Source organism: Oryzias melastigma, linkage group LG5 (assembly GCF_002922805.2).
Source record: "Oryzias melastigma strain HK-1 linkage group LG5, ASM292280v2, whole genome shotgun sequence".
Classification (NCBI taxonomy): Eukaryota; Metazoa; Chordata; class Actinopteri; order Beloniformes; family Adrianichthyidae; genus Oryzias; species Oryzias melastigma.
This window is the reverse complement of record NC_050516.1, coordinates 5,565,424-5,577,220: the sequence shown is the minus strand read 5'-3', so window position 1 is coordinate 5,577,220 and position 11,797 is coordinate 5,565,424. Positions and strand designations below refer to the sequence as shown.

Genomic DNA, 11,797 nt, shown 5'->3' with positions numbered 1-11,797 from the left:
CTTTTTTATTAGTTTTGTCTTGAAAATTATCTTATTGATTATATTTTTATACATAAAGCGCTAAATTGATGTTAAAAATCAAACGTTTAAAATAGATATATAAAGGCTGTCAACTGCTTAAATCCTTTTAAAGTTTGAATCATAAGATTGCAGGTTTAGTTCCCATCTTGCATTCCCAAGTGTCGAATTGTCCTTGGGCAAAACACTGAACCCCACATTGGCCCTGGTGGTTAAAGGTTAGCGTCAGCGTTCGGCAGTGGAGCCATCATTAGTGTTTTACTCTAGGCCTTCTATGAAGGTAGTAAAACGCTGTTCAAGTATAAGTGGTATTACCGGTTTTGATTGCAGTAAACTGTAACACATAGTACAACTGAAACAATCTGTCTATACCACAAAAAACTGCATCAGCAAAACCACCCATCCATCCATCCATTTTCTTGACCGCTTCTTCCCTGTCGGGGTCGCGGGGTGCCGGAGCCTATCCCGGCTACTGAAGGGCGAAGGCGGGGTACACCCTGGACAGGTCGCCAGTCTGTCACAGGGCCTCAATCACACCCATTCACCCTCACATTCACACCTAGGGGCAATTTAGAGTCACCAATTAACCTATGAAGCATGTTTGCGGACGGTGGGAGGAAGCCGGAGTCCCCGGTGAAAACCCACGCATGCACGGGGAGAACATGCAAACTCCACACAGAAAGGTCCCAGCCGGGAGTCGAATCGGGGCCTTCTCGCTGTGAGGCAAGAGCGCTAACCACTGCGCCACCGTGCAGCCCTCAGCAAAACCAGTGAATATTAAATTTCAGGAGCCCTCCCAAAAACTTCTGATGAAAATAAAATGGATTCAAAATTCAGTTTATGCTATTTTGTTCCACAAAAACTAAAAACACACACTAAATAAATCTTCTGACACTGCCCAGAGCTCGAATCATTAGGAGTCAATCAACACAATCAAGCTGCAGTGATGAAGCAACAGAAAGCAGTGAAGCTAAAGAGGCTGTGACTGCTCAAACAGCAGCTTTGGGGTTAGCTTGGAAGTTCATTTAAGAGAGACTGGTTAGAGAGGGTGACGGTGTATACTTGTAAAGCACTTTTCTACCTTTCTCAAAGGCCCAAAGCGCTTTACAGTCACAGATTCATTCACAAGCACACATTCATACACTGATGGTGGCTCCGCCGGCGAACACTGGCGCCAACCTTCCACCAGAGGCAATGACGGCTTCAGTGTCTTGCCCAAGGACACCTGGGAGGGCAAGGCGGGAATCCAACCCACAATCTTCCTAACAGGAGTCAACCGCTCTACCGCTACACCATGGCTGAGCTGACAAAAGACAATTTAGTAAGGATCACCAAGACCGGGTTAAAGTTTTGAATAACAAATTTTATACAATCAACAGCATGGCCCTTTATCTGCTGGATTTCGTTATGCCTCGTCACACCTACAGAGAAAGATTTATCGCCTCAACATCTCGCCTTTAGATGAGACGACACTCGGATGAATACTGTTATCTTGTAGCTTAAAAATAGACAAGAAATCAAAGTATTAAATTGTGAAATAAAATAAAAAACAACTAGAGGCAGATGGTAACTTTAAGACATTTAGTATATTCTCTTACATAAAATAATAGGCTTCACCTCTACCATGCAGGTGCATAAAACCAAATTTGACGTCTGAGATGGACGCCAGGAGAAGATTCTGCAACTCTTAGATTATGAGCCTATCAGGTAAAACTAAAGGAGTAAACTTTAAGGCTACATAAATAAAAACACGTCAAGTTCAGGCCATCTGACTCAGGCTTAGAACAGAAATGAAAAAGGGTAACTCTGACATTTTTTACAAGACTTGGCAGCCCTCTCTGGATCATCTTCCTCAAGAAACAGCTGATATACTTTGCAAAGGAGGTCCACATTTTGTATTTCAAAGTAATCAGTGACTTCAAGAAAACATCCAAACATGTTATTCTAGAATAGAATCTGTTTGCACCTTAAACTAGGTAAATATTTGCTGTGCTGGTTTATGTTGTTTTTTTTGTTTGTTTGTTTGTTTTGTTGTTGTTTGTTTGAAAAGACGATAAAATATAATTACCAAAAAAAAAGAAATGAAAAAGCTTTTGGGTTTGTTCGAAGTCAAACATTTCCATGCCAGTCTAGAGCAGACATGGGCAAACTCTGGCCCATGGGCCAGATCCGGCCCGCCCCCACGTTTGGTCCAGCCCGCTGAACAACATCAGAAAGGCATGATTTTTTTTCCATCTGGCCACACAGATCAAGACCCTCATAGAACGTGACTTTTTACTCTCCCTTCTGCAGTCTCTGCCTCTATCTGAACCCCCAAAACTCTGTTAAATAGAACAGAATATTGTGTTTTCTTTCTACATGCAGTTCACCTTTCGTGTCTTGCTGATTCTTTCAGAGCAATTGTGCTGCTGCGTTTTTTCAAACAGCACACCCTGTTCTGTGTCCTGATTGGCAGGAGACCTTGTCAATCATGTGTGTCCATGTGTGCAGATCTGCGTAAATATTTGATAAGATCTTTGTTTCATTCTATTAAATTTGACTTTTTTCTAGTATTATCGAAGAGAGATATTTGGTTATTTTTTATCTCATAAACAGTGTTTTTTATTTGATAAAAGGATTAGGAATGAAAGAAACTTTATTGATATCATATCTATATTTGCCTGTCTATTGATCAAGTAAATATATATATACTGTATATATAATCCCAGCTCACGTTCCCTATTAGTGGGTGAACAATCCAACGCTTGGTGAGTTCTGCTTCACAATGATAGGAAGAGTCGACATCAAAGGATCAAATGTATGTGTATATATACACATATATATATATATATATATATATATATATATATATATATATATATATATATATATGGTCCGGCCCTTCCGACGAATTTTAGAAGTTTTTGTGGCCCATGGGTGGAAAAGTTTGCCCACCCCTGGTCTAGAGCATGTAAATTCCTACATCACCTGCAAACAGTTTATCCCTGAAAGCTTCTTTTTTGTTCACAAAAACACTATGCTATTGCTAGCAAGAGGCTCACATGAACTGCTACAGCTAAAACAAATATTAATATTGTGCTTCAAATCAGCTCATCTGTATGCTGAGATCTTGTGGATAAATCTGCAACCGTAAGTGAGATCAGAACTGTTCCTTCACAGGAGGAGTCTTTATCCAGGGAGGGGGTGAGATATCAGGATGAATGGATGGACGTCTTTGTTCTGCAGCAGCCTAGCAGTTAACAGAGTAAAAGTTTTCCTAGCAAATTCTTTAATTAGACTGACAAATGTCCTTTCAGAAATGCAAACAATGAAAACAAACATAGACTCAAAAGAACGGCAACATCTGAGCAGAGCTCCGTAAACACTCGGCTAACTCCAATTGTTTCACTTTCTAGACCAGTTTGGGTTGGTGTTTGAACGTAGGTAAAAGGCCTGATAGTTGGGGTTGAGTGCACTGATTAGTGATATCTTTATATTCTTTATATACATGAGACTGAAAGAAGATTTCACAAAGAGCAGCCGGTTTCATTAAGCAACAATAAACAAACTGCTTTAGAAAATGCCCGGCTGAATTTGTATTAACAAGAGCAAACAAAGGTTTACTGAATCAGTCCAAGGTGTGGCACCGTCACACATGTTTGCAACACGAATAGCAAAAGTGAAAATCCTTAGTGTCAGCACGCCATGCTGACCACAAAACTACTAAGTTCCCTTCATTTTACATTTGATATTGAATCATTGTAATGCATGGAGTAAATGCAGCAGCTGCTTCTTTGACTCGTCAGTTTCTGGGATTCATCTGCATTCATTTTGCATCAGAGTTTGACTGAAGCAGATCCCTAGGAACTAGAGGTCGACCAATATGATTTTCAAAAGGGCCGATACTGGTTAATATAGGTCAAGGTGGTCAATGCTAGCTTATTGGACTATTTTGGCATTTATTAAGGTTATTTAGGCTATTTTGGAGTTTTTATTTCAGCTACATGCTAGCTGTCTTTAATACTTAGTCTTTTTTTGTTTAAGTTTTTTAGGCTGTTTTGGAATTTAGCTAATATTTCAGCTGCATGCTAGCTGTTTTAGCTAACCTAGGCTTTTTTAGGCTAATTTGCCCTTTAACTAATATTTTAGTTGACTATCAGCATCATCAGCTATCGTCATTAGCATCTTTTGCGGCCAAATTCAGCTTACATTTCGTCTATGATGGTGTGAATATATATATATATATATATATATATATATATATATATATATATATATATATATAGTTTTTAGTTATTTTAAAGCGAATGATGGTTAAGATCTGTGTTTTACATCCACTTTGTGCATGACCCGATTAATCGACTAATCTGAAAAAATAATCTGTGATTAGTCGACTATTAAAATAATCGTTTGTGGCAGCCCTAGCTGTGGCTAATGTTTAAAGGACGATGTTGTTAAGGTTTTCTGTGGACAGTCAGTAATGCTACTCATAGTAGTGAGATGTAGAAGACTGAGATGTTTACTACAAATTTGGAAAATGTTTTCTGTGTTTATATGCTTCCAACATCTAATGTTTGCAGTTTCTGTGAGCTGAAACGTTGCCCTTCAGAATCTGTGGTTGATGTCAGCTTCATTCAGTACGTGTCTGTTTTATGGTTTGAACTTTGAGGAGTAATGGGACTGTGTCTTTAAGGTGACCAACATCTATTAATCCCTTAAAGGTCATGACATCTGCAGCCTCTGTTCAGTTGACTCAGTGAAATCAATAAAATCTGGGTGTTTGTGTCGTTTGTTTGCTTGTGTCATTTTTAGGAAAATGCAGTTTTAATCTTAAATTATTTTATACATGTCCTCCATTATGACAAAAATGCTACAAGGAAATTTTCATTGGAGTAGGTCTTCAACTCCAATCATCATGTTTTTGGGAATTTTTAATGTCCCTGTAAGCATTTTTCTGATCACAAAGGATATATAGAGAGAAGAATTAGGCTAAAAACTGCATTTCTGAGTATTCTTTTATTGAAATCCTTGAGAATCAGTCGCAGACAAAAAAAATGATGATTGAAAAAGCTAGTAGTAGTTATGTAGGTATAGTCAGCAGGCCACAAGCTCCTTGCTCTGCTCCATTCTGATGATTCCACATGCAAAAAAATAGATCCATGAACGTCTTTGTCTTCCTCGTCTGAGCTGGAATCTGGATCCAAACTGAACGGCTGGATAGAAATTATATTGCTCACTGTTTTTGTTGCACCGCTAATTTTAGGTTGGGGGTGTGAAGGGCTGTAAGATAGTGGGATGGAGTGTAAACAAAGATGATGGGAAGTCAAGAGGGCAGGCTTACGCCGGGGTCACACTGGATGCGAAAGCGCCGCAAAGCGGCACGGAGCGGAGTGCACGCGGAGTCCGCTCCACTCTCCAGGTCACACCAGACGCCAATTTTTCGACGATGGTCGACAGGCGCTTCTGCTAGAGCTATTGCTTTTTTTGCCATCATGGTCAATAACAAAGATATCACCCTGTGTTTCTGCTAAAAGGGGATGGTCTCTGCCCCTGTTGACACAGACCCCGCCCCCCAACTCCGCAGTCGGCCCACTTCATTGATCGGTTTGTGTGCGCGTGTGCGTGTCTGTCTGTTTTGTTGTGTGTCTGTGTGCACGCACGCGCTCCCACGTGTTTCCGTCGGTAAATTAATAAACTAAAAATATTACCTGATGTTTCTTCCAAGAAGAACCGCTCCTCTGCCTCTCTCTCGTTCAAACGCAGCCCCGTGCCCCGCTCCAGTGTGCCCCCACTGCCCTGCTTTTTTTCCTCCCAGAACCCTGCAGCCCAGCACACCCGCTCCAGAGATCTGTGGTGTCCGGGGTGGGGGCTCTCGTGCACGCGTGTCTGTGTGTTTTGATTGTATGCATATTTTATTTCTACAGTCTGTTTAGACACAAAAACATGATCACATTTGTCAATCGCGGTGTTTTATTTTGAAAAAGTGGTTCTATTTTGAAAATAAACCGGATTTTCTCATGTATTTTGATACAACTTCCTGCCAGTATTGACGCGGAGCGCTCGCGGCTCGCGCAAAAAATAGGCCAGACGCCGAAACGTTGCGCTGCACCGCGCAGACCCTCCACGCCGCTCCGCTCCTGGTGTGACCGACGCCGTAGGTTAACATAGGCGCCGAATGGAAGCGCACTCCGCTTCGCGGCGCTTTCGCGTCCGGTGTGAGCCCAGTGTTACTCTGTGCCAACAGCTCCACCCACAACTGAGAGGTGAATGTCTAATCAATTCCTGCAAAAACAATTTCCTAGAAAACTTTTTTTTATATTGGTTAAAAACAGCATCCTCATAGGTTAAAAACCTCTGGGAATGCTTAAAAATCAAGAATGATCAGAGTTTAAAGAACCTAAAATCACACTCACATTTTTAGTGACATTTATTAACTTTCTGAGTTGACTGGGAGCACCTGCATAGGTGAGTTTTCTGAGATTTGTTGAAACTTTTCCTCTTTCCTTTGTGTGATGGCTTCATTTAGGAAGGAGGATCAGCACTTCTCTACATGTTTGAACTTTTAAACATTTCCTGAGATTTCCAACCTTCACCTCACCCTTATCCTCCAATATGCCTCCTCTTCCCGTCACCAGTCTTTCCCTTCCCCATCGCCCATTTCCCTCTTCCTTTAGGTCTTATTCCTAACATGTCTCATGTGTGTTTCTATTCTACATTTCCTCATGTGCCTTCCTTACTTCCTTAACAACAAGCAGAAGTGGCAAAACTACTCACCAATTGTAATATGGAAAGATCTACTCTGTTTATTTGTCAAATAAACACCTCTTCATCTGTACATTTTGCTGATTCAGTATCTGTTCACACCCACGATCACCTGAGGCCGTCTGTTTTCCTGCAGGAGTGATGCTCTTTGAAATCAACCACTCCCAAACAAACACAGCTTTCATTTCAGGAAGTATATCAGCAGTGAGACTTTGCATTATAACTGTCTTCATTACAGACTATGTTTGGATCATGTGTTCTGTGAAAAATGACAATATTTTACAAATACTAATGATCTTACACAAACGATTCCACAGATTCCACAGTCTGAACTGTTGGTTCTAAATCATGGAAGTCCATGTAGATATAGCATGTTTCTGTGTGGAAACCTATTTACTATTCCACACACAGCGCATGCTTCATGCACAGTTCACCTTGAGTATGAGGCTCAGGACAGTTAACACACAAACCAACACACATTGAAGTGCAGACTGATGACCACACACGCATGATGCACGCATGCACACGTGGATACACAAGCTGGTTCTTGGAAACACAAAGGATTAGAGAAGGGATTGCACATTTAGTGTCATCTTCTTAAATTTAGTAGAAACCATTTTAGTAAAAGCAGCCTGACCTCTGCAAACATGACTGTTCCTTATCCACACAATGTTTCTAAATTGAAGAGTCCCTCCATGTGTTTGAAACATACACTTTCATTCTCACGGTTATTTCACATTTGCTGTTAGAAAGCGGATCTAAACGTGGGCGCCAGGTAGCCCCCAAAGACCACACAAGGTGCCCTCAAGTCTCTTCTAATAATTGCACAACTCACTGGTGAACTGCATCTAAAATTCTATTTTATTCTGTTGCTTTTTTTTAAACTACACTTGCATTTACATATATATAAAATTTAAAATGTCTTAAAAATCTATTAATGATACATGAATTTTAGCTAAGTTTAGGTAACCTCTGCCCTACTTCAGTTCAAAGATTCGTAATTTAGTTAAAAATACCGCAAATTTGGTCATTAGTTCAAAATGTGACAACCTTTGTTTAAAAATGTGTAAGTTGATTTTTCTTTAACATTACATAATTGATTAACATGGTACAACAGTGAAAATTGGACATTTTTATCATGAAATGTAAGTGATATAAGATGATATCTAAAAATGTAACAATTATTGAGATTAATAAAGTGCTAAAATGCAAGATTAATAAGGTGCTGAGATTGATAAAGGGAGGGTCAGACTGCTGGATCTACATCTGCCCTCTTACTGCTTCTCACCCGTGCCTTCTTTTCATCAGTTTTCTAAAATTAAAAAAAATTAAAAACAGAACACTGGGTCTTGGGAAGTGAGATGGGACATCCCCGTTCTAAACTTTACTCAAACAGAGAAGAAGACAACGTCATTGCATGAAGCTGTGAGAAACAAAGCAGAATGCGTAAAAAACAAGAACGGAAGTTGGAAAAGGGAGACGTGCAGGAGAGCACAAAGTAACAGTCAGCATGTCAGGAAGGACGGGTTAGTGACAGGAGAGATGGAGAAGTACGGAAGGTCAATGTCTCATAATGTGGCTCCCAATATAGCTGAGACAGGAATCAATAAGCTACCTGTGTCTCTGAGAGTCCAACAAACCCACTGCGAAAGCATTTTCCATTCTAACATAAAAATGTTCTATTACATTACAAGTTCACTGAATACTAAACTGTTCATGAGTTTGTCTCTTTAGCATATTAGACGTTGCTGTGAGTCAGTCAAACTCTACTAAACAATGCTGGTCTCAAAACATAAGAATATCTAGATTTTTTATGCTAAATTTTAAGGATACCCATTTAAAGTCTGAAAACATTCTCTGAAATGAAACGATGATGTCCAAGAAAAATAAAAAACTATCAAAATATGTGCAGTTAAATACAGTGTTCATTATTACAGCTGACAGCTCCTTCAGCTTTCACAATAGAATACAAATGAGACCATAAAATTATAAAACTTCTACCTTTTTTATTGAGCTTAACAATATATGTAGGCATTGTTTCTCTCCTGCTTTCTCCTGGTGCTTGAAAGAGGTTGAAATGTTGATGGTATTGTGGAATTTCCATCCTTTGACAGCCAAGTATCCTTCATGATGGATCTAAATCATTTTCAAACCTCTGGATGACCTGCAGAGCAGTTACGGCCCAGCGTTGCCAAAGGACTCTGCACGCACACGAGCGTAGGAGGCTCAAACACAACCAGGAGGTAATCAGGGCAAACCACAACAGTACACACATCAACCGCAACTCTCTGCTTAGCTACAGATGACTTCCATGAGTGAGATGTGTGCAAACTTCACGGAACAAGAAGCTCTCCTGCTGTTAATGCTGTGCCATATCGGTAAAATGTGAGGAAATGATGCCACACACTCTGAATCCACCAAATTCATCCCACTTCTTTGTTATCTGATGAGAGCAATGAGTCACGCGTGCTACTCAGTGTTCTTGTCAGAGGTTGTCTGCATGTCCCATCACGTCGTCACATGTCTTATGAGAAAACCCTTCTTTTCCTTCATCCTGTAACCTGAAGTCTGACTAACAACATGACTCAGAAAATGGTTTATTCCCTGTTGGGAATGCAGATAAGTTGGAATAACTACTAAAAAAAAAAACAAATATGCTTTGAAAGTTGTTTTAAAAAAAAGAGTAAGGCTAATGTGATATCTGCAAGTCAACTGAAGATCTGCTCTTACACAATATTTAAGAATTTAGACCTATGGTTTATTCTGTTGTGCTCTCAACAACACGCAGAACTCATGACGTACAGTTTTGACATATCTAGCACTTACCAGTTTAGTCCTATCAAACAATCACCCACACTAATCAGGCTGTACAATGAACCTCAAGCAACAAACAAGTGAATTCATGATGTCTTCATGAGGCCCTTATGGAGCATCTGAAGGCAGCATGGCACAGGCCTCAAGGAAAATAGATTTTCACAAACTTGAGGAAAAATGCACAAATCATGAAGTTTTAAACAGAACAATCCTTGAGGTTTATGTTCATCCCACAGCATATCAAAGCTGTGGCTAAAGGAGGACCCACAGTCATGTGAAGGTGATTTGTGGTTGAGCGGGTCTGCATCACTTAAATTAACTCAAAAAGCCACGGAGCCCAGTGGTCTGCTGTGCTGAGATCAACCTTTTATGAAACTGTTTTCAAGAAGTAGGTGATCATTGCTTTAAGGAAATCCAACCCTTTATAACAAAGATCTTAAATGGCCTCTGAAAGTTATTTGTGCATTTAATCTAAAATGTCTACTTGAATAAACATGCTTTTCTAACAAAATGTCAAAGTAATCAAGCATATCTAATAAATCCTCTGTTTTTATAATTAAGAATGACACAAGGCAGCACATGAACTATGACATTAATCTAAATAAAACAGATGTGACATGAAAACCCCACAAAGATTAAGTTGTGTTAGTTGAATAAGATTAATGTTGGTGTGGTAAAGCATCACTGGGTTATCTATGGTCAAAGGGGGGGTGACTTTAAAGAGGTGCCACTACGGACCAAACACAGACAAACACTGACAGACAGGCAGCAAAGGGCAACGCTTGACTAACATCAAAGAGAACACAGCTGGTCGTACCACCCCCATCCAGGCCTTTAGCCCCTCAGATGGCCCTCTTCCAGAGCCAGCTCAGTTTTTACCCAATCAGCAGCATTCACATCCACATATTCATGTTAGTCCTAGCCCATTTACCTGTGTTTATCTGTGTTAGTTCCAACTAATTTGTTTTCTAAAAGAAAATATTTCTGATACATCTCATATCAGACTGATGAAGATGAGATAAAGATCTGAATAGCCACCAAATGACTGAACTCAAAATGCATGAATGAATTTGATTTAAGGCAATTAGATCCATTATTGATTCATTTTTACCACATTTCAATTGTGTTCAGATAAAACAACGCGAAAAGATTCAGATTTAAGATAAAATAGTATATTTCTTGAAAATCGAGAGCAAGCTCTGTCCTAATTCTGATTGAGCCTGAGATAATTGCATAAATAGAGTAATTATAGGTGAGACAACACAATCAACATTCAATCTGCCCTAAACATGAGAAAACTAAAGTCTATTTGGATGTGAATTACCTGCAGACATAATAACAAATGAAACCTAACTTTCTTCGGAGTTGAATCCAGAAGGGTTTTGGAAATGATTTTACCTTCATGTCGTTCATGATGAGCTGGAACAGCCCTCCCAAGGCGCTGCATTCCTTCTCTATGCCCGCATCCATTTTTCCACAGGCTCGGAAAAATCCTCAACCACCCGACACGAAAACTTTTCAACCTCTCCCCAAAAGAAAAAAAGAAAACTTCCAGGCAGGTTTTCGTTTCTCTCCGGAAGAATTTTCCGTCCTGTCTGATGGACTAGAGAGGCTTTCGACGGCTCGGGGGCAGAGTCCGCTTTAGCAGAACACAAAACAAACACCGGAGCGTCGGTTCCGAGCGTTCGGCGACAGTCAGCCAATGCTACCAGCCGGCCAACTTGATAAACGTCCCAGAAAACCCCACATCGTGACCGGAGCGACCGCTTCTGCCTGGAAACCGGCCGGCAGGGTTTTTCTGAACCACTTCCGAAGCAAACAAACACAAAAATGATCGTCGCTGCTTGCTAACTCTGCTAGCTAGGTTAACTTCGCTAACAACCTGTAACTGTGCGTGTGTCCAAAGTGAAACACGCACGCGCGCTCCGTGATCGATACAATCCTACATGAACGGAGGACGGTCGTGTGTGGAGCCCGGTACCCGCCGCAGCCCTCCGGTAGTTCAGTTGAGGACTATCCGAGAGCTTTGACTCGGTTACCCGCAGAGTATGAACGACAAACGCCGCCGATTTCCAGCGGTTACTCCAAAAGGACGGTCCCGTAAGATCCCGAGCCGCGCGACAATACCCCAAAGTGTTGACGCAAACAACATCCGGCAGCGGCCTTCAAAATAAACCGGAAATCCAGAAGTACAATAATAGTAATAGATAGATAGATAGATAGA

At 40.5% G+C, this 11,797-nt stretch overlaps 1 protein-coding gene across 2 annotated transcripts in view; it reads right to left on the bottom strand.

The window, feature by feature from the left end:
• The window catches only part of mtss1 (MTSS I-BAR domain containing 1), an 81,794-nt gene extending 70,076 nt beyond the window's left edge, over window positions 1–11,718 (bottom strand). For both annotated transcript variants that reach the window (XM_036211816.1, XM_036211817.1), the window contains exon 1: window positions 10,972–11,718. In XM_036211816.1, the coding sequence (XP_036067709.1) occupies window positions 10,972–11,043 (72 nt within the window). In that variant the 5' untranslated portion in view covers window positions 11,044–11,718. The remainder of the gene's footprint in view (window positions 1–10,971) is intronic.
• Window positions 11,719–11,797: the final 79 nt, after the last annotated feature.